The 21,240-nt window shown below is 35.0% G+C and overlaps 5 protein-coding genes across 6 annotated transcripts in view; 3 read left to right on the top strand and 2 right to left on the bottom strand.

Annotated features, from left to right (window-relative positions):
• LOC108967218 overlaps positions 1-9,165 on the top strand; it is a 36,931-nt gene extending 27,766 nt beyond the window's left edge. The window contains exons 11-12 of the mRNA XM_018930508.1: positions 8,485-8,592; positions 8,667-9,165. Of these exons, the coding sequence (XP_018786053.1) occupies positions 8,485-8,592; positions 8,667-9,147 (589 nt within the window). The 3' untranslated portion in view covers positions 9,148-9,165. The remainder of the gene's footprint in view (positions 1-8,484; positions 8,593-8,666) is intronic.
• LOC108967220 lies at positions 2,900-6,388 on the bottom strand. Its single transcript, XM_018930510.1, has 4 exons — positions 5,913-6,388; positions 3,909-4,077; positions 3,534-3,842; positions 2,900-3,463 (listed from the first exon to the last, which is right to left on the bottom strand). The coding sequence occupies exons 1-4, from the start codon at positions 6,281-6,283 to the stop codon at positions 3,050-3,052; spliced, it is 1,263 nt and encodes a 420-aa protein (XP_018786055.1). The 5' UTR covers positions 6,284-6,388; the 3' UTR covers positions 2,900-3,049.
• An 852-nt stretch (positions 9,166-10,017) lies between the features above and the next one.
• LOC108967230 (DNA-directed RNA polymerase III subunit RPC4) lies at positions 10,018-12,804 on the top strand. 2 transcript variants are annotated; one of them, XM_018930524.1, is made up of 7 exons: positions 10,018-10,471; positions 10,543-10,940; positions 11,304-11,393; positions 11,581-11,729; positions 11,794-11,859; positions 11,943-12,137; positions 12,201-12,804. In XM_018930524.1, the coding sequence occupies exons 1-7, from the start codon at positions 10,311-10,313 to the stop codon at positions 12,345-12,347; spliced, it is 1,206 nt and encodes a 401-aa protein (XP_018786069.1). In that variant the 5' UTR covers positions 10,018-10,310; the 3' UTR covers positions 12,348-12,804. The 2 variants fall into 2 exon arrangements, with proteins under 2 accessions (XP_018786069.1, XP_018786070.1); XM_018930525.1 differs by lacking the exon at positions 11,304-11,393.
• LOC108967231 (probable 28S ribosomal protein S26, mitochondrial) lies at positions 12,785-13,975 on the bottom strand. Its single transcript, XM_018930526.1, has 3 exons — positions 13,770-13,975; positions 13,406-13,633; positions 12,785-13,348 (listed from the first exon to the last, which is right to left on the bottom strand). Exons 2-3 carry the CDS (start codon positions 13,612-13,614, stop codon positions 12,853-12,855), a joined length of 705 nt encoding a protein of 234 aa, XP_018786071.1. The 5' UTR covers positions 13,615-13,633; positions 13,770-13,975; the 3' UTR covers positions 12,785-12,852.
• Positions 13,976-14,495: 520 nt separating this feature from the next.
• The window catches only part of LOC108967229 (carboxy-terminal domain RNA polymerase II polypeptide A small phosphatase 1), an 81,219-nt gene continuing 74,474 nt past the window's right edge, over positions 14,496-21,240 (top strand). The window contains exons 1-2 of the mRNA XM_018930523.1: positions 14,496-14,727; positions 17,797-18,403. Of these exons, the coding sequence (XP_018786068.1) occupies positions 18,331-18,403 (73 nt within the window). The 5' untranslated portion in view covers positions 14,496-14,727; positions 17,797-18,330. The remainder of the gene's footprint in view (positions 14,728-17,796; positions 18,404-21,240) is intronic.

The following is a 21,240-nucleotide window of genomic DNA, read 5'->3' as shown; positions in this document are numbered from 1 at the left end:
AAAAAGTTATCAAGCTCTTAAAAAATCACCCGTTACTTACTCTGCAAACAGTTTGAGAGCCATTTTCTTAGAAACATACTTATCAGTTCCATACCGGTAATCCGAAATATCTGACAGTATACGCTTCATTCTTGGCAATACATGTTGAAACATTACTAATTCATTTGTGATCGCCTTTGTGGCAGCATCCATCATCACATCTTTCACTATGAGCGTTGTATTAGCTGCCACAGGACGACAGAGCCGACATTCTTCGAATTTCACATGAGCTCTATAGATATCACTACGATTGTTTGCACCTTCCTCCTTGATGCATTGAAAAATGCATTCCAATACATTAATACGCTTATCGTCATACATGCTACCACTGAGGTTACATTCCAGTGCTTGTCGAATATAATTTGCATTGATATATGCCGGTGGCGCTTTCGTCGTTGCTTCTTCTGTCTTTTCACATTGAAGCATGTTTGTATGGGGATGTTTGTAAATAATATTTCTTTCAGTATATTCTTATGCTTATCCTATTTTGACGGTATAGATTTTTAAGTTTGTTTCTTTTCATTCAGCACTAAAAATAGGAAACAACCGGCTCATTGGAAAGCTCCGCCAAAACTAATTTTATTCGTCTCTTTTGTATTACTTTTTTAATAAATAAGTTTATAATACTTTTTGTTGTGTAATTCTACGAAACTTCCAATTACATTACGAATATTATGTAAATGCCAAGACCAGAGATAACCAACATAATGCACATACATACATGCATACGAGAGCGGTTCGATAAGTACTCTATATATACCGCAGAATACAAGAAATAGTCGAAATAGCGGATTTTACTCGACGAACATGCTGCCAGAAAGGCATAAGAATGTGCTATTGTCCTGAAATTCGATGTTCACCATTGTCTAGTATTCAGAATTTTACATCGAAATCAAAATTTTCAAAGGGTTCTCTAAGTAGTCAAAGTACTTTTTCTTCATTTAAAGTGAATATTTTATATATATTTATATATATGTATGCATACATATATAAGTGATAAATATAAAATCAATAAATTTGTATTGTTTAGTTAATTTTATGACACTTGCATTTCCATTGCAATCTTATCTTGTCAATATATGTAGTTACCTGGTGTAGTGTGGTTAATAATAATAATAGCCCAGAGCAAGAAATGCTGAGCTTCTTTTTACATTTGAAACTGGACTCCTAAAAATGTTGGACACAATTGGGAGAGAGGAGAGTATGGTGAAAGGTCAGGGATATATGGAGGACACATCAGTTTTTTCTGAGTCATCAAAGATGTGTGTGGTCTAGCGTTATCCTGATGGAAGACGAAGCTCTTTCTGTTGATCTGTTCTGGCCCCTTTTTCAATTGGTTGCTTCAATATCATCAGTTTTTGACAGTAAAATGTAGAATCGATCGTTCGACCAGGCTTGGAGCAGCTCATAGTAGATCTCACCCACCAATCCCACCAAACACTCAGCATAACCTTACGAGGCGTCAATCCTGGCTTTGCGACCATTTGTTGAGCTTCACCACTCTGGAACCAATATCTTTTTCGCACATTATTGTCGTATTTGATCCACTTTTCGTCTCCTGTTCGCTTCAGAAATTGTTCGATTTCTTTTCGTTTCAGCAAAGAATCGCAGATATTAAATCGGTCCAATAAGTTTTTCACAGACAATTCTTGTGGTACCCAAACATCGAGTTTCTTTTTGTATGCTGCCTTTTTAAAATGGTTTAAAAACGTTTGTTGATGAATTTTAAGTTTCTTAGCGATGTCATGGCTGTTTATGTGGCGGTCATGGTCAGCCTTTTCCATAATTTCATCGACTTTTTTAACGATAGATCGACAAGAGCGAGGTGCATTTTTCACATCGAAATTTCCAGAACGGAAGCGAGCGAACCATTCTTGTGAAACACGAAGTGATACAACATCGTCTCCGTAAACTGCACACATTTCATTGGTGGCTTGCGTGACATTCTTCCTTTTTTAATAAAATAAAAATTCATTATACACCGAATTTCTTAATTATTTTCACTCATTTTTGAACAGCTGTAACTTTTTCTAGTTTTATTTTGACAACATATGAAAACGGGATCTTTTGCAGATTTTGGAAGAATGGCAAAATAACAATGTCTATAGAAGATTCGATTCTTGTTTTTGGAAGCGATCGCTTGGATGTTGTATACGGTGACTCATCTCCTTCGATGATGATCGTCAAAAATGGCTCTTTACTAGTTCCTACGTGATTGTACGTCGGTTGACTATGAGCCACGCCTATGTGACCCGAAACAACTACCAAGCGTTTACTCACTCTATACAACCATCGCAGCTGTGAGACTCTTTACAGTGCATTGTTTCAGGCCCCTAATGGAGCATGAATTATATTGATCCACAACAGAAAACAAACAAGAGTCGAAACAGTAAACTGCTCCTGGCGAACTCGGTCCGCATAATATAAAAACTGTTCCATCGGTCAGAAAGTGGATGGCTACTGTTTTCTGGGATCCATAGGGCATTATCTATGGAAATATGTATCGAATTAGTATAGAAACTGCTGCCGCACTTTCAAGCTGTTAATCCATGCGACTTATTTTTGTATCCAAACTGGAAAAATTCATTCACATGATCGATATATGAGTGGAATGAGTGGATTATCATCACCACGCAAGCCTACTTTACAGAAAAGATGTGATTATATGTACAACCTTATTTTAAATCAATTATCTTTCCCACAAAACTTATCACGCTAAACATTTCGGAGTCGAAATCTGTACGAAAGACCGAAACCGCTACTGGAGTTTGAGAATCACAAGACCTCGCACTACTCAGTCTCGCTGAGTTAAAAACTTACTTTTAACCAAAAAAGATTCGCAAAAGTTTTGAAATATTAATTAGTTTTAAAAATTTATTGAACATATAATTTTGTTTAAAAAAGTAAGAAACTTTTACATATTGATAGGAAATACTTTGTAATTATAAAACACTTGTCATGAAAAACGAAAACAAACAAAATATGACCTCATATACTTAGCTACATCACATCAGTCCAGCAAGCCTCTCTCATCGAACGCCTTCAGCATATACTTATACGTCTCCAGGACGCGCTTGTTGCCATAGATATTAGCACGATTGGCTGCCAGACGTTTTTCATCATGGAGAGTATTGAAATTCATGCCTTTTACCAATTCATCGCCGAGCATAGTCTGAGCGAATGGAAATATAAGTAAATAATAATTGAAGTAATCGGTACGTCGGAGTTCATCGAGAATACACTGCAATGCTGGTATGCGCTCGGCAGGATATTTGAGCGCAAGTAAAGTCGAACGAAAGGCCGCATAATAATGGGCAATGATATCATCATAACACTGCGCCATCACCGGCAATTGCACGCTCGTCATGAAGAGGTTATGTATATCGAAGGCGGGACTGCCGCAGTTGCTGTTCTGATAGTCCAACTAGAAGGGGAGAGGGAATAATTATCGGTATAATTAGCTACTACATCTGTGTATCGCATTAGCTACTTACGAACACTGCATCCTCCGCGCTGCCGTCTTTGCTATTATACTTCAGCAATAGATTGGCAATCCACATATCGCCATGTAAGACTATGTTCAATTTAGCCTGCGTCCGATCAAATAATGGCAAGAATTTACTGCGAAACACTTCTCGTGTATTTTTTCGCATTTTCGCGATAATGCTTTCATAGCCCGGCCAGGTTTCTATAATCTTAACGACATACTCTATATTGTCGTACATCTGTTCCTCAACTAAAAGTTCTAGCGCCGGATCGCTGACTGCATAGAATTCACGCATTTCACCCTCAATGCCAGGGTGCTATAACGGTAAAATGGGTTATAAGTACTTGTTTGGAGAAAAGAAGTATGTTTGCAGCGTACTTACCGCCTCCTTGAAGATGAGCGACGCTGCATGATATTCTCCCAAACGTTTAAATAAGAGACGTGTTTCGTCCTCGTTATACCCGGTAGTGCGTGGCCGTAGGACATAACCACGTGGTGTTAGATCTTCAAAAAAATGTGTTTCTCTGTTATTTTTAATAGCGTGATATACACTGAAAAGAAAAAGATTTTTTTTTTAACGTTTTGAAGCCCTCATTGTAGAGTGGTAAACAATAAGTTCGAGGTAACTATATGGCAAACTTCGTTTAAAACAAATTATTATATATTATAAAGCGGGTTCTCACGATACCATTATCCTATTAGGAAAGAAGAAGAATTTGTTGTTGCAGCAAAGTATCTTAAACCTGCTTGGAGATGCAAGGAGATTATCATCGAAGTCATCCAACGAGAGAAAACGATTTGTTTCGATTCAATCCCACAACAGTAGGCTATACGTAGCCGGAACAGATACAGACTTTTAACCGAACAAGAACAGTCAACTCGGCAGTATTTCCCAAATTTTTTCCTCAATGCCAGAAAGTCGCTATGCAACAACAACCTGTTTCGATACACATATATATGTATATACTGGTGGATCCGGTATTCATTTTGTACTATTATTCATATAATAAACTATTCAAGACAACTAAAATTTTATTTACGAATAAAGGCGAAAACTGTTTTGTCGGTATAAAAATCTAAGAGATTGCACTTGAGTTTTAATTTTGAATACATATGTTCATACAAATAAATTCCATTGGAAAAAATACGAATTTAAGTCTACTTTCTCAATGTCTGGTTACCAGCCTTTCTGTCCAGTTAATAGTGTTCTCCGCGAAATAGATTGTACTTCATAAACATCGAAAAGTGCGGGACCGGCCATTGAGCATGATTAATGGAAATGTTCGCTTTATAAAGCTTTCATTGTATTTCTTTATTTATAGATTGTTTTTACTATCCTATCTTCTAAGTTGGTTCGAACGGGACACAGTGTGCTAAATTTTGCTAAAATCGGTTCAGTATTTTAGAAGTCTATCTAACGTGACACGTCATTTTTATATATAAAGATATCGGTATATTTGCATCAAAGAACTTATCGTCTATAATGCTAATACAACCGTTACGTTGCACCAATATTACGCCTCGTAACTTTCAATGTAGGGTTTTCGAGTTTGTAGCACCCCTTTCCGTTATCCTGAATCTACCCCGTATTAAAAGTTTAGCTGTCATTAATTTTGGCGGTAGCCTATTTAACGCTATATATAGATCAATAATGCCTCTTATGATAACAGGTACTTTCTGCGAAATTAATTTTCCACCTTTACAGACTGTCTATACTGACTTGTACTAATTGATAAAACATTTAAAACTAAAGCTGGACTGAGAAAAAATTACAAATATTTCTATTAAGTAGTTGTTATCGATGAAAGAAATAGCCTTCAACAAAATTCAAGAGCGTGAGCGAAAATTATCTTATAAATTAAAAAAAGTCTGAGTTGATGAACAGATAATATGTCAATCAGCTGTAAAAAGCGAAAAACGAAGAGAAAACAGCTTAGTTATCTTGAAAATGTTTTTGCAAACTTGTTGTGCTGCTTTAAAACTTTGCACAGAAGTCTGAAATTGAAGAGCAAAGTCAGTTGAAACTTAATTACATTTTCAGACCATAAACTCTAAACAGATTTCAGAAAAAATATTTATTATATTATTAGTCTTAGTCTGTAATTGCAAACAGATGTTTTTTGAAGAAATATTTTTGCGCTGAATAATTCTAGCTTGCAAAATATATTCATCAGAAGATCTACAACTCTTTTGCATTGAACTGTTGCATAGCGCTCTTAGTAATTGAATGAATGAAGAAGATTCAAAACACTGACCTAATACCGCCAAGATCGACGCTCTCGCGATGGCGTCTCTTAAAACATGCTTTAAAATACACTTTCTATGTAATATTCCGCTCCCTACTTTTAGCCAAACCAATTTTTTCAATGAATGTTAAAATACTCACGTCGGTGACACCTGTTTGCGTCCACAACTCAGCAGCGTCTTATTGATCTCGGGCAGCACATTTGCGTACATAAATTGCTCATTAGAAATCGAAGTTAAATTATCAAATAAGTCTTTGACGAGCACATTCAACACGCATTCCTTCGCTCTTGTAGCGGCACTTTCTCCGTCCTTACTTTTGTTATCATTCAATGTATATTTCAATGTAACACGATAGATGTCACTGCAATAGTTGCCGAATGATTTCTGTGGTATCACTTGCAATTCGCGCAATTTTACCGTTTCACCAAATAACTGTAACAATATTTGATTGAAGAATTCTTCACGCAAGTACTCGGGATAGACGTTTACATCGTTAATTGCAGTAGTCATATTTATTTTTTGCTTTATTGTTATGGTTATTAAGTTTTGGTGCTCAATTATTGTTGTTTTGGTTGTACGGTGCTAGTCTACCCACGGCAGTTGTATGCACTTGACGCTAAATTCGTTGTGAGAGACCCGACAAGTAGTTGGTGTATTTAAATGCTCAATTCTAGTGATAAACAATGATGAAATATATGAAGCTTGAGCTTTTGAGAGCTTTCAGAAGTGTTTGCTAGCGATAAATGTTGTTGGCGCGTATTGAGTTGTATGGCATTAATGAAAAGACTTGTTTCCTGAAAATGTGTAATAAAATTCTCTTTTAATTGCTACCTTTGGGTTCACGTTTTTTCAAAATAGTCGAAAGTTTGGAATGTGTTCTGTACTTCAATATTTTATTTGGGAAAGAAGTGAATATTATATTTTAGTAGATGATATTGTTGCAGCGGTGAAAATATTCTCAAAACGGTTCTAGTACATGGACGAATATAAAAATCTGTGTCCATACGCGATCTATAGACCCGATTGCCGTACGAACGAAATGTTGTCTTATTTTCAATCACCAATATACTCATTACTAATCTATTGACGATAGTGATCAGTTTGTTATTTGTATTCGTTATTTATTTTAATTATAAAAACTTCGAAAGGTTATCTTAGCATACGGACCCATTCAGAAACCAAAGGTGAAGTGTTGGCAAAAATAATAATGGATTCTTCTTTTTCTTATTAATTGGCGTAGACACCGAGCCGAGTTAATAATGTATTAGCTTTTGGGAATTGGTACCGGCTGCTCTTTTTGACATGGACAAGGTTACGATGGAGTTCTAACAATGAGCGTTGAATTTCAAGGATCAAACATATGTAATATCTTGTTCCCGATTAGCAATATAGATATGCACATATGTATGTTTTTTGCGCAGCTCAAGACTTGAATTGAATTAATAGATTCATCATGTGAGATAGCTGGTGTGAGAAATGCACTTGTAATAATTGGATTCGTTGGCCTAAAATTATGAAAATTTTGAAGAACGAAATCGAAAAGTCTGAAAACAAACTCTGAGGCAGAAACTTAAATGGATTTACTGGAAGAAGCAAAAAACTTGGAAGGTTCCGAAGGCCTCAAATAAAGCTTCGCTGCTTTTCACTGCAATTTACACGGCAGAATTTGAAATATCTTACTTCATTGTGCGATCCGTACATTCAGTGACTTTATCTCTTAGTCGGTAATTACAGTCACCTGATAAGGCTCTTGCAGTACAAATGAGATTAGCAGAAGAAGCTTCAAAGGAAGTTGAAGGAATGTGGCAAATTGCAGACAATAGCTTTCATTTGAACTTCGAACAAGCTCAAGAAGTACATATCGATCTAGGCAAAATAATCTAGGTATTAGGATGATACTAGCTATAGTAGTATCATTTTAACCTCAAAAGGATTTCGAAGAAAACTATCGCATTGCGCTTTGCAATCCTTTCTTCGACACCTATATTGCCTTGTTGTCTTTTATTTCCAAATTACGATTTTGACGAAGAAACAACAGAAACATATTTTAGATTCCATGACAAAGCGATTCAATGCTTGAATGGAAATTTCCTCATAAAGATTAGGATGTCTAAGCAGTGAACTTCAGACAAGCATTCGATCACGATATTAATTGAAAATTTGGTGAAAAACTAAAGTATCAATGCAGTATGCCACAGTGCATTATCATGGTGCAAAAACCAAGAGATGTCGACCCATAATTCCGGCCTCCTTTTAAGAATAGCTTCGCGCAATCGGCGCATAACACTCAAATAGGATTCCTTGTTGACATTTCGGCAGGTCGAAGGATCTTATGTCGAGGGCAACAAAACTACTGTAGACCAATGTAGTCAGTGATTCATTCTAAGAAATTTTGATTCTCTTGATATCGTTGTCGATCTCCTGTCTTTTTGTAGTGTTCCACATTAATGGCTTCATAAGGTTTTAGAAGCATAACATAGTTTGGCTGGTTGGAACAATATAATATTAATATTGTTACATCCTCTCTTGGCAAACCGTACGAATATTTATATATATATATATATACGAATAACATAGTTTGGCTGGTTGGAACAATATAATATTAATATTGTTACATCCTCTCTTGGCAAACCGTACGAATATTTATAGACCCAATATTTCAACACAGTTTTTTTGCTTGAGTTTAACCCTTCACCCCTCTTCTATTGCAGCATGTATGTCAAGATCCCAAAAGCTCTGTGCAACACGGCAGAGATACATAAATTTGTGGAGCCCATTGAAGATTTCACATTTAAGAGCACACAACATCACCTGCGCGAGTAATTAGACGTCTTTTTTATATAAGTCATTTCCTTCATAATCGTTTTTCTTTTTCTTCTTCCTCAACACATAGTGCGATCGAATATTATTTACGACCACGTATACGTATCGCTTTGGCACAACTCTGGAGCGAAAACAATTGGAAGATCAAGCTAGAAGATCATAAACGTCGCATGTTTCGTGAACAGCAACGCACCGTGCTGTATAAGGCAATGTTGCGCCATCAGGTCTACCCCAAATATTGGCAATTTCGCGAGGACTTTTACGGTCATGTCAAAGATATTGATTTCTTCAAATTTGTCATACTGCGCTGCTATAAACCCGAAGTAACTGAAACAGAAAAGACTCAAGAAACTACAGAAAAAGTGCGTTTTGCAACAGAGACGAGAACAAGTGCCGATAAACCGCCACCTATGTTAGCTTCCCCACCTTCAAAGCCAAAATTCACCGAAAGTGGTTTGCAGTTGAGACATTCAATGGCCAAATATCGTGGCCGAACTCCACCCAAATGTATAACAACATTAACGCATATTACCGATAAATTAGATAATTGAAATATATACATATACAATAATACTTTACGTGTATGCATAGGTATATAAATAAATAGTATGTATGTATGTACACATGTAATTATATCAATCTTTGTAAGTTACTTATTTCAGCCAAATATCCAATTTTTCTTAAAGCGAGCATATCAGGGTAGTAATGATTAATAATGTTTAAAATTTCTGTATTGCAATTATCCCTACAAAACAAATATCCTTTGATAATTTTTACAAAAACTGTTACTTCCGTCTGCCATGTTTCCTTTGATTTAAAATTCTTCTTTATTTACTCTCATAATCGACTGCTATCCCTAAATAAAAGCGACGGCCGAGCATACCTAAATAAGGACGGCATCAACGCAGTGCGTTACAAAATTCGATTGTGACAGCGCGTTAAGAAGTAAAATTGGCTGCAGAAAACGAAGAATAAGTAATTTTTCTGAAAAATATGGATTTTAATGGATCTAATGGATTTTGACATTTAATTGACTTTGTACTAATTTTAGAATTAATGTAAGTTTTTGACGTATAGTGCCGTTTTATTTAAGGATACTCAGAAAAAAAGGCGCTGCTCAACACTTTTATTTAGGCATGCCTGTGAAGAAAACTTAACTTTGTGCTATCGGTATCGATATATGCTAGGTTCTGTTCAATTTGATTTTTCCTCATGTTTCTAATCTCTCAACTTTAATATTGAATGAAGTTTACAAAAAACAAAAACTATAATTATTATTTAAATGTTATATTGTAATATATATATAATCATGTCAAAGGATTGAATTAACTGCGAACAAAAAGTAAAATTTTCAAAAAGCTTCTAAATCAAAAATAAGAATTATCTATTGTGAATCACAGTAGCAACAAGAAGTAGACAGTTTAACAAGAATTTGACGTGCACCAAAGGAGGTAATCAAAACAACAAAAAAAAACCACAAATATCACAGTTCTGGTGCTATTTATTTGCCACATGTCCGCCGAGAATGAGAATGTGCATCAAACTAAGACCAAAACAAGTATTTAAAAAACATACATCAACAAAGCAGGATCAGTTGCAGCGGAAACAAAACGTAAATTTGTACCGCACATAATAATTACTGGACCCCGGCAACTACGAAGTGCTCGTTACTAAACGTAGTACGCACATCATAGATAATAAAAAAGCGTTAATCATGAACGGCAGCTCGGCAGCAACTACGCCAACACTTCATAAATTAACATCTTTAAAGCCGGCTCGCGATTTGACACTGGGTGGACGTGGTGGCAATGCCGGCGCTAATGCAGCGAAAAAAGTATTCACGCCCAACCTCAATGTAGTGCGCAACAAGAACACGTGAGTTACACAGGACGAAAACAAATTGTGCAAAATTATTAATTAGTCGGTTATCAACGTTTCTTTTTTAGCAATGTGAAAACATCTAAAGACACTACAGCGCGTGGTGGTCGTGGGCGCGGTGCGCGAGGTAGCCGCGGTGCCGGCAGTGGTACGCGTGGTGGACGTGGTGGTGCTGCTGGCAGTGCCAATTCATCACTCATACAAACCACCGGTGTGTTTTCAGAAGGTGCAGGTGCTATAAACATCCGCAAAGCGAGCTCGGGCGGTTCAGGTTTCAGCAGTCGAAATGCCGATGATACCGCCTCACAAATGCGTCGGCCGACAATAATCAAACAGGAACATTTGAAAAAAATTGATGCGAAAGCTGATGAAGAGCAGCTGCGTGAACTACTTGGTGATACAGATGAAGATGATTTGGTAGATGAAAAGACTGATTTAGAAATGATGCCGGTCAAACTAAGTAACGGTAAGTTTTATTAAAATTGTGAAATATGAATTTTGTGCAAACCAAAGGTGTGAAGAGTCGAAATATACATGTGTGTATGCTCGATTTGAACAAGTTCATTTGGTATACTAGTTAATCATGCAGGCTTGTATAAAATCAAAGGTGACACAATGCGCATAAGCTATGTGTTCATTGTGCGCCAAGTGGGAAGATTACTGCTATTAACCGCTATCGTTTGACGTACGAGAATTTAGCCGAGCACCACAATCAATTACTCATTTTTTAATGTTTACTTTTTGGGTTGTCCTTATACACTCTTCCCCCTCTACACACATGCATACATGCATACGTAAACAAACATACACTTGCACTTGCTCCCGTTAGCCAAGTGGAAGCCTATTAAAGTTGAAGTTAAGCAAGAGAAAGTAGAGGCTGAAGTAAAAGATGAAGCTGCTGAAATTTGTGAAGATATCGGTGAGTGGGCAAGAATAGCTGCAAATATAGTGCATATTAAAACAGGAAAAATTAACAACCAGAAATTCGCATTTTTCAGAGGTCAATTACATTGAAGTCATATCATACAATATATCTATTGACCTCTTCTTATAATATATATTTTTTTTAAATTAAACTTGTTTTTTTAATTTTATCTGTTGCATAGAATCCGCTATTGCTATTGCACAAAATTTACAAACGCAGGTTGTTAGGGAAGAGGAGCAGCAACTACGCACAAACGGTGCTTTGGAGCGATATCCAGAGTCCGTTGCTGAGCTGTTAGACCGGACACAATCACAGCTCTTATTATTACAGGTGCTTGGCAGAAGTATATAAATAAAAAAGAATTTATAATTGCTGATTTTGTTTTTTTTTTTAGCTGCCAAATGTGTTGCCTTGTGAAGACGATTTGGAGGAAGTTGCTGAAAAGCCAAATCATGAAAAGGTTTTTAAAATTTTAAAACTTTTTTGTTTTTCAAATTTTGTAAGTAGGAAACTGATTAATAAGAAATGTATTCGTATTTTTAGAACATTGCCGCAGACACACCCTCTACATCACAAAATCCACCTGCTACAAAACTAACAACGAAGCGTACATCGATGAAAGATTTGGAAGAGGGTAAAATTGGTAGATTACTACGCTATAAGTCGGGGAAAGTAAAGTTAGTTTTAGGCAATACTTATTTCGATTTGAATATGGGCATTGAAACTGGTTTCCTACAAGTGCGTAATTTTAGTAGAAAAATTATTTGTTTGTTTTTAATAAACTATGTTTACATATTTCAGGACCTTATGTCCATCAATACCAATCGGGAGGAACGTAGTGGCAATATGATTAATCTCGGTTCCATACAAGCCAAACTGACAGTCACACCCGATTGGGAGCATTTAATGGAACAGGAAGAACGACGGCAGCGTTCGAAACCTGCATAGCACTGCGAACATTATAACTTTTATATAAACTTAGTTATAAATTAAGTGTTAATTTGGCGTATATTTTTAAGTAACTGTAGTTATAAACGAGCAATGGCACCCAGAAGCTAATTTTGTGAAATTAGTACAGGGAAAGCATTAAGAAATCATAAACAATTGATCCTATATAAATATTTTGTTTTTGTAAAATATAAAGTTATTAAAAAGTGATTGTTTACTTTAACAAACATATGTATTTTAGTCATGTACATGTGTATTTAATAAAGCTAAACTGTGAGATATAACAAAGTGAGAAAAAAATCTCATTATTTCATTCTTCAACTTCAAATTAAAAAAAGAAATTTGCACCAAAATCTTAAAACTAAAAAACTACTTCGTTATATATGTAATTCAACCTTTAAGGATTTTTGAAAGCTGTAAACAAAAGTGAGAAAAAATTTTGAAAATAAAAAATATATATATTTTGGACTTTATTAATTGAACATAATTGAAAAGCACTAAAACACTAATTACTAGCTTCAATTGTTTGTTGGACTTCTGTATCTTGCACGCCACTGGTGGCTGGAGTACCTTTACCACCCGGCAAAGTGGTACGTCCTCGATAGATATTACCTTGTAAATCTATAGAGAAATTATAATCAACTGGGTTGGCTAATGCCTGTTCAATAGCAGTTTCAAGATTTTCGTGAGTTATAAATGTTTTCGCCAATTCTTTCTCACGCCTAACTATTTCCTCAATACGCTCCATGCGTTCCTCTTCACGCACACGTGCCGCTTCTAAGCGTTCACGTATTTCTGCTGCTTGCCGTTCACGCTCTTTCAACAAACGTTCATTTCTTTCATCTGCAATTTTTTTATTCCATGCTTCGTTCTCTTGCATACAACGTGCGAACTCGGCTTCTTCCTGCTCCGGTGTTAACACAATGTGATCAGCCGTGGTTGTTACATTCAAACGCAAGACCTCTTCACGGAAATACTGTCGTAAGGAGCGCATTTGCAGCCTATTAATACAAAGAGAAGCAGTTACAATATAAATAACAATAAGTATATGTGCATACTTGTAATTATTATGCAAACGCATGAGTTCAGCTCTTTCCTCCGCATTCTGTTCCTTGCGTTCGGGCACGCGATATAGTTTACTCTTTGCCACTGGCAACCAACGCGGCTTTCTGCGCCAACGCACGAATTCCAATGCAAAAGCGGAGCTACTGGTTTTCGACTCATTAATTATGAGCCTTGCTAAAACGCCGGTTGTAGTGCGTAGCATTGTGGTGTACTGCTGAAAGCTATAACAGAGTAAATTATTGATTATTACATATGACAGCTATTTGAAAAATATTTAAATAAGTTTATTGAAAATTAAATTAGCTTGATTACAAATAACTAATAAATATAACCGTAATTATATAATTTCATGTTTACCGCTTCACCAATTTTAAGAATTTGATTTTCACACAGCTAGCTCCCTTGTTATATCACATGCAAGGCAACAGATATGCATTGAGTGGTGCTGTTTAAATTAAATTATAAATTAATATTATATTGATAGACAAATCTCAAATTGCAGCTATTAACGTTAGTTGCAAATAATAATTTCACTGCATGTGGCTGAGAAAAACAAATTATGATAGTAGATAAGATCATATGATAGAAGGAATTCAATAAGATTTGGAACACAGATGGCTAAATAGGCCACACATTTTTTTTCTTAACTGAATTTTAATGAAGTTATTTTACAACTGCGACACATAGCAGTAGTTTAAATAAAAGGTTATTAATAATACTTTAATAATAATTAATACCAAGTCGCCAAATAAAAAAAAAAAATTAATAAAATATAGTGTTTCCCACATTATTTTATTGCGTTTGTATAGAAAAGTTTAAGCCTTCTAGTTTTTGTTATGGTATATCAAATTTCTATACTTATTGCAAAATCAGACAATTGTTTTTAATTAATTTAATAAGAATTCATAATACCTTTCCAATAAGCATTTTCCATCATCTTGAACACATTGTATATTTCAGTACTGCCAAGTCAAAGAGCAGTTGGTAATTCTGATGACAATTCCGTTTTAATTTGTGATTCTTGCATAAAATTGTGCACACTTTGTTCACTGCTTCTATTTTCATAAATTGTTCGTAATTTGTTCAGTTTCTTTTAGACTACAAGGAGAAAAGGTGTTGTGTTATACGGTTTAAACGCGTACGATTGCATATGGCGGAAATTTTTTGTTTTTATTTTTTTCTACTACATACAAATTTCAAACGAAACGAGTGCGATTATCATCAATTAGGCGAATTAGTGTCGAAATAAAACGAATACTAAAGGACCGGCAATAAGGCATCGACGTGATTAAGTGGAAAACGCAAAAAGCGCAGTGTAAATATTTTCAAATACACTATATTTTACAATATTTTTCATATATATGTATGCATGTAAACGAGAGTGTAAGCGTATTAGTTCATTCAATGTTCGTCTCCAAAAATTGCTTTGTGTGTAGCGTTATTGCATGAGTGTATGTGTGTGAGTATTTGATTTCTATGTATATTTGTGTGCATTCCGCTATCCGAACTGTTGCGCACACCTTAAAAGTGGCTTGTAGCCAAAAGCAGTCAGTGAACGGCTACGAGCGCGGAGCCAGAAGCAGAAACGTCAACGGCGGCGGCAGCGATGGCTGTTGAACGCGATCAAAAGCAAAAACAATAAAAGTAAATACATAAGTAGCAGCAGACATTGGTATAGATGGAGACGGAAGCGAAGACGGTGATTGAGTGTTATGAGATAAAAGAATAAGCAGCAACAAAAGCAGATAAAAGTGGCTGTAGAGAGGAATAGAAAATAATACTTGTAAATGCAAAATGTTTACGCTTTTATTAGAAATATTATTGTGTTGCTACAAAAGGCGGCGAATAATATACGCAAAACGAAACAGAGACGACAAAAAATATTGCATATAAATATTATTTGTGGAAAAAGAAAAAGAGCTGCGTGAGAAGTAGCAATTAAGACTAAATGCATAAATGCATGAAATAAGTCGTGAAATGAAATGCATAGAAGTTATATGCAGATGGTTATTTAGTTTTTCAAGTTTTAGAAATTAATTTACATTTAACACTTGTCTGGTAAGACCGCCATTGACCACATAATTCTTTGAAGGATCATCATAAATAAATAAATATGCATTTCCAGTAAAGTATTTGTTCTAATACTCAAATATAATGTAAGGTTAACAGGGGTGCCGATAACAAAAAATCATTTATAATAAAAGCAGCATAACATTCGAGTTTCGGCGTCGGCGTTGACGTTGGCGTCAAAGTACCCAACGCTAGCGGTGTCGCAAAGGTCTGCTCTTCTTCTTCATCTTTGTCTCTGAGTCTATATTTGGAATTTCGACTAGTACGTTTGATCAATCGTGCAAAGTACATAGTTTGATTTAATTTTTTAACATAATTCATTACATTTTGTTAATGATTCCGTATATAATTTCATATTTATGAATTCTATATAGACAAAACCTGTTACAACCGCAAGAAATAAGCGCAACCTCGTTTAGTGTCTGAAAAGCGACAAGTGCACAAATTTGTATTAATATTACTGGCAGTTGAATGTAAACCGCAAAGGGAAGTGACAAAAATAAGCCAACAAACACATAGCCCCAGAGCATAAAATGTCTGAGGGCACTTCTACAGCCATTGCCGTTGTGATAGCCGACACTGCACAAGCACAGCAAAATGGTCGCTATCGTACATATTGCGATTTGTGTACTCAGTTCTTTGCTATATATATTAACTTTTAGTATCATTAGCTATGCATATGTACATATTTCCTCGCGTTAGCTCAGAACTGCATAAAACAATTTCATTTTACAGCAAATGAGCACGCATCGTCTTTTTTTGTATGCAAATCATAAGCATAACTATACTATGCTGTGCTGAGCTACTTTGCTTTGTTTTGTTTGCGACGCTGATGAAGTCAAGTGAATCGGGTGAAGTGGTTGCAAAGCTGCTGACGACGGCAATCAAAGTGACTTGAGTGTGCTGAAATGAAGTTTTTATATATTTTGTTGTGGAAAGGAGTGGGTTGTAAGGGGCGGAAATCATGCATAGTAAAGAACACACATACATATCTATGATTTATGCTAAATTTATCTCTATTTCGCGTCTAACACTACTATTTTACAGAGTTATTTTTCATTTGTTTAGTAATTTTATTGTCATTCTCTTTTACATTTATAATTTCTTGGTATTCCTCTTTGCTGCATTCGTACATCAAGTTGGAAAATTTTAAATTCAAAACGAGTTGTCAGTTGCGTCAACTACGACGTCATTGAAGTGCTGTGCTGCTACTTCGTAAGACATCGTGCGAAGTCAGTGTAGACTGCATTTGACTGCGCTGCTGCTCTGTCAGCGCGTCTTGATACGAAGATACGCTGCGCAAGTGCCAATCGCTCGTCAGTGGTTGGGGCAGTGCTGCATCTCGTGCTTCGTCGCAGATAGGCATTTTGACGACCTTTTTTTTTTTTGTCTTCGCAATTTGCTCTGTATGTATTTATGTGAAGAAGTATGCATGTATGCGTGTTTGTTGCGAATTGTGTACAGTGTATTGTGTGCTATCTGCGCAATCTGTTTATATTAGCCTTTAACTTTCTCAATTAAAAAAAAATATGTACATACATACATATCATATGCTTTTCATATATACTTTTTTAAGTGAGGTAATTATAGTTAGCACTATTTATAATTCATGTTTTTTATATTGCATTCAATTTAATAATTTGCAAATTAAAGTGTATAAATACACAATCAATCACCTTGGCTATAGTATGTAAAGTGGTTGTCATATGCTCAATGAAAAAGATAAGATTACAGTATAATTTTCAACAGTTCACTGCTTTGAAAATATGTAGAATATACCTCCATATTTATATGTATGCATACCAGTCTAAATAAATTTACACTTGCCGACGTGAATATTCGCACACAAAGAGGGAATACAATTTCAAAAAATAGATTGTTGCATTTGTAACGGTTAAATATATATCAACCTTATAAATATACATGTATACATATGTTTATAGCAGGGTCTAAGTTTCGAGAACAGTTTCCTTTTGTTAGTTTCCCCTGATACTTGTTATTAAAATTAATATACCCTGAGACCTTATAAGAAATATGTACATACACATATTGGAGTGATCAGCGTGATGAGCTGAGTCGATTTAGCCAAATCGGTCTATCTGTATATTCGCGAATTAACACTTCAATTTTTGAGATAAAAGATCTAAAATTCTAATCTAATCTAACTTTGATGCAACCGTCTATTTTTTCATATTTATTTCCTATTTTCTTATTACGTAATTATTTTAGAAAAATATTTAATGATTAGATTTTATTGTTTTTGTATCATATACAAATATAATATCATTAAAACTGTTTTTACTTTCAATTTCAGGTTTTCTTTGTGTTCTCCAAGTTTGCTGTGGTTCCTTTGAGTTAAAAAATGAATTTAAAAAATATATGAAAGTTTATTTAACATAATTTTACACACAAAACAGTATTTTTGTAATCACAGAACAAATAAAGCGTTTGCTTTAAAAAGTGATATTTCTACAAAGCAAGATTAGAGATTATTGCATAATTTGGTGGAAAGCGAAACGCCTTTTAACAATCAATCAAAACATTTGAAAAAAATATATAATAATATTATATGTATATTTAACGACGGCACGCGCACAGCAGCCGAAAAGTGAAACGAATTTCAAAGAGCCATAAATAAAAAATATTAATAATACATAAAATAATAAACAAGTGTGTGAAAGATACATATCTTTGAAAAATATTTTAGTTTTTTATTTATATTTTGTACGTGCGAAATTAATTTTTGTAAATTTTTGTTGTTGTTTTAAACACATAAACAAAACGACGGCGGCGGCAGGCAAAGTCTTATATTTGCCTACCGAGAGTGAAGTAAAAAATTTATGCTTAAATGGATGCAACATCAATAATCACACAAGTCTCACGCGACGATGAGCAGTTGAACGTATGTCCAAATGAGAAAGGTGAGTCACCATATATATATTAAAGTGAAGTTAAATAATGTGCATATAATCTGAGCTAAAAATATATATGTACATACATATTTGCAGTAATAAAAGAAATACCAAAAAATATAAAATTAAACAATTGACATGAAAATATTAAAAAGTTTTTTATTATTAGCACAAATTAGTATCATCTTAAGAACTTTGACAAATATGAAATTAACGAGGCGCTACAAAGTCAAAAACAAAAGAAATAAAGCAGTTACATATGAATATAATATTAATATATAGTACATGTTACATACATAAATACATACATACAATTTCCAAGCTATGTATGCGAGGAACAAAGGAAGTGCAGATGTGACAAGTTGGCTGTTAGGCTGCTTGCTTGTTTGTTGGTTAATACAAGTGGGTTGGCTGCGGCAGTAATTTAGTCGGCCAGTGTATATAAAGACGCGACATGCGCGCGCTGGTGGCTGTTAGCCGCAACACAGCAACAGCAACAGCATTTTCCCATCATCACCATCAACTCCATTGCCAAAGGCAGCATTGTTTCGTCGTCATTGAAAGGGGAGCAACAAATGCAAGTGGGAAGCCTGATTTGTGTAGACGAGCTAGTTGCCTGTCGGGTTGTTGTACTGGTTGCATGCTCCTCTTTTCCTTCAATATACTGCATATACATACATACATTCATACGTACGTTTTTCTTTTTGTTTTTTTGCCAGACATACGAAATGAGTCATCGGCAACTTGACGTCTTTGTGTCGAACAACCAACTTCGCGTAGTACAATGTCAATATGTAACAACTGCCAAGGCAATGGTTACAAGGATATGTGCGATAATTGCGTGGCGTTAGAAACATTATTTTTTGTTTTCAAACATATTAAATTGTGTTTTAGTAATTCATACTAAACTGAATGAGTTTACCACAAAATTTGTAACACCCAGAAGAAAATTTTGGAGACCCAGGATCTGTCTTTATATCCTCGAACAAATCTCTCAATTTTGAGATGCAGGTCTGAAATTTTGCAGACGTCCTTTTCTCTGCAAGAACCGCCATTATTAGAACACTATAGCATATAGCTGCTATAGAAAGTGGCCGATCTAGATAGAGTATGCAAAACTAGTTTGATGGACAGGATATCTGCACGAAACTCGGCTATTTAAAATCAAGTTTTTGTATGGAAAAAATTTTAGTTATTAAAAAATGAACAATCAAAATCATGATAATTTATACTATTTTGTGCGCTAAAAATGCGCCTGTACAGAGTATTATTGCTTCACTATAACTGAAGCTAACGTTTTACAAATTTACTGGGTCAACCAACACACTGTGCACACCTCAAATCAGCTAAAATTTAACAATCGAAGTATGCAGTGATACCGACGCTATAGCAGGTTAATGTTGGTTTTATGTTTATTTACACATTTATTTATTTTATTTTATTTGTTTTTGCACACTCGCATCTCCACTTTGCCGATTGCAACACATTTCACCTTCGATCTGCTTTTTTATTTCATTTGTACACCTTGTCAGCGGCAAAAAGGGGATGATTTCAGTTGCGTTGTGTTTTTCGCTACTCAGGGACATTGAACCTTGCTTGCCTTTATTTCATGCAGGTATTTATTTTTCGCTGCAATTTCCACGTTTTGGTTGCTTATCGATGTGGTGGTTATCGTTAAAAAGCAAATAAAATAAAATAAAAACAAACCTCAGAATTACTGTCTCTCATAATCAAGTGTAATTTACTTTGAACTTTTAGCAAAATGGCTACATAATAAAATATGTGAGTACGTCCAAACTACACATACACATTTTCTAATGTGCATTTACTTTCTCCAACGTCCATTTAGGCACACAACTATTTCCATTTCGCATTTAATTTTCCCATCACAACTTGCAAACGCCGCTTTTGTATCAGCAATCCACTGCTACTTAGGCAATGCTTCTTTTTTTTTTGTTATTTAATAATATATACATTTAATTATTTTCTGTGCATTTTTTTCTGATTTAAAAAAAAAATTTTTTTTCAATCATTATCGCTGCACTTTACCTATGTATTTATATGGAACGCGTCGTCTTTACTAGCTAGCTGCAGGTCGTTCGCCTGTTCGTCATTTTGCCACTTGCATCGCTCACCACACTGTCATTCAGGCACTGCTTTCAAAATTGTTGGTTTATTTTTTTGTTCACCATTTATTTATTTATTTTCCTGTCATTTAACCATTTAAGTAAAGTGTAAAGGCATGTTGCTGCCGCTCTAAATGAATTCCTTCATTTTGTTGTTGGCAGTGCGTTTCGCTCGCGTATTTTCTATGACCAATTTATTTTCCAATTAATTGCACTCACACATTGCTTTGCTATCGCCATTGCAGTGCAAATGAAATAAAATTGAAAAAGTCTACGTGAAAAAAAGCAACAGTAGCAGCACACCAATAGGGCGCAATGCTTTTTTATAATTTGTTGCATCCCTTTCACATTGCACTGATGGCAGTGAAGCCAAGCATGCACTCGGTCACACATATCACGAGTAGTATTAGTGCCGACCACGATTCAGTGTAGGGTGAAACGCGTTTTAAAATTCTCCACTTGTGACGTTGATTGGCTGTGATTTGAAAGTGCATTAAAATATTAATAAGGCTTCATAATAAATACGATGACTTTCAGTTATACATTGTTAAGGCGCTTTCTTTCTTTCAATCACAATTAAAATTAATCACGAATATTTATTAACAGTGCTGCTCGCTATTTTCAAATTATTTATGTTTTAAAATTATGCGTAATTTATATATGTAAATGGAGTTGCGATTTTTTTAATTAACGAATTTTTTTATAATTATAATTAAATAA

Source organism: Bactrocera latifrons, unplaced genomic scaffold, assembly GCF_001853355.1.
Source record: "Bactrocera latifrons isolate USDA-ARS-PBARC rearing strain unplaced genomic scaffold, ASM185335v1 scaffold_18, whole genome shotgun sequence".
Lineage (NCBI taxonomy): Eukaryota > Metazoa > Arthropoda > Insecta > Diptera > Tephritidae > Bactrocera > Bactrocera latifrons.
The sequence above is the reverse complement of the archived record's forward strand: the minus strand, read 5'-3'. Positions and strand labels throughout refer to the sequence as shown.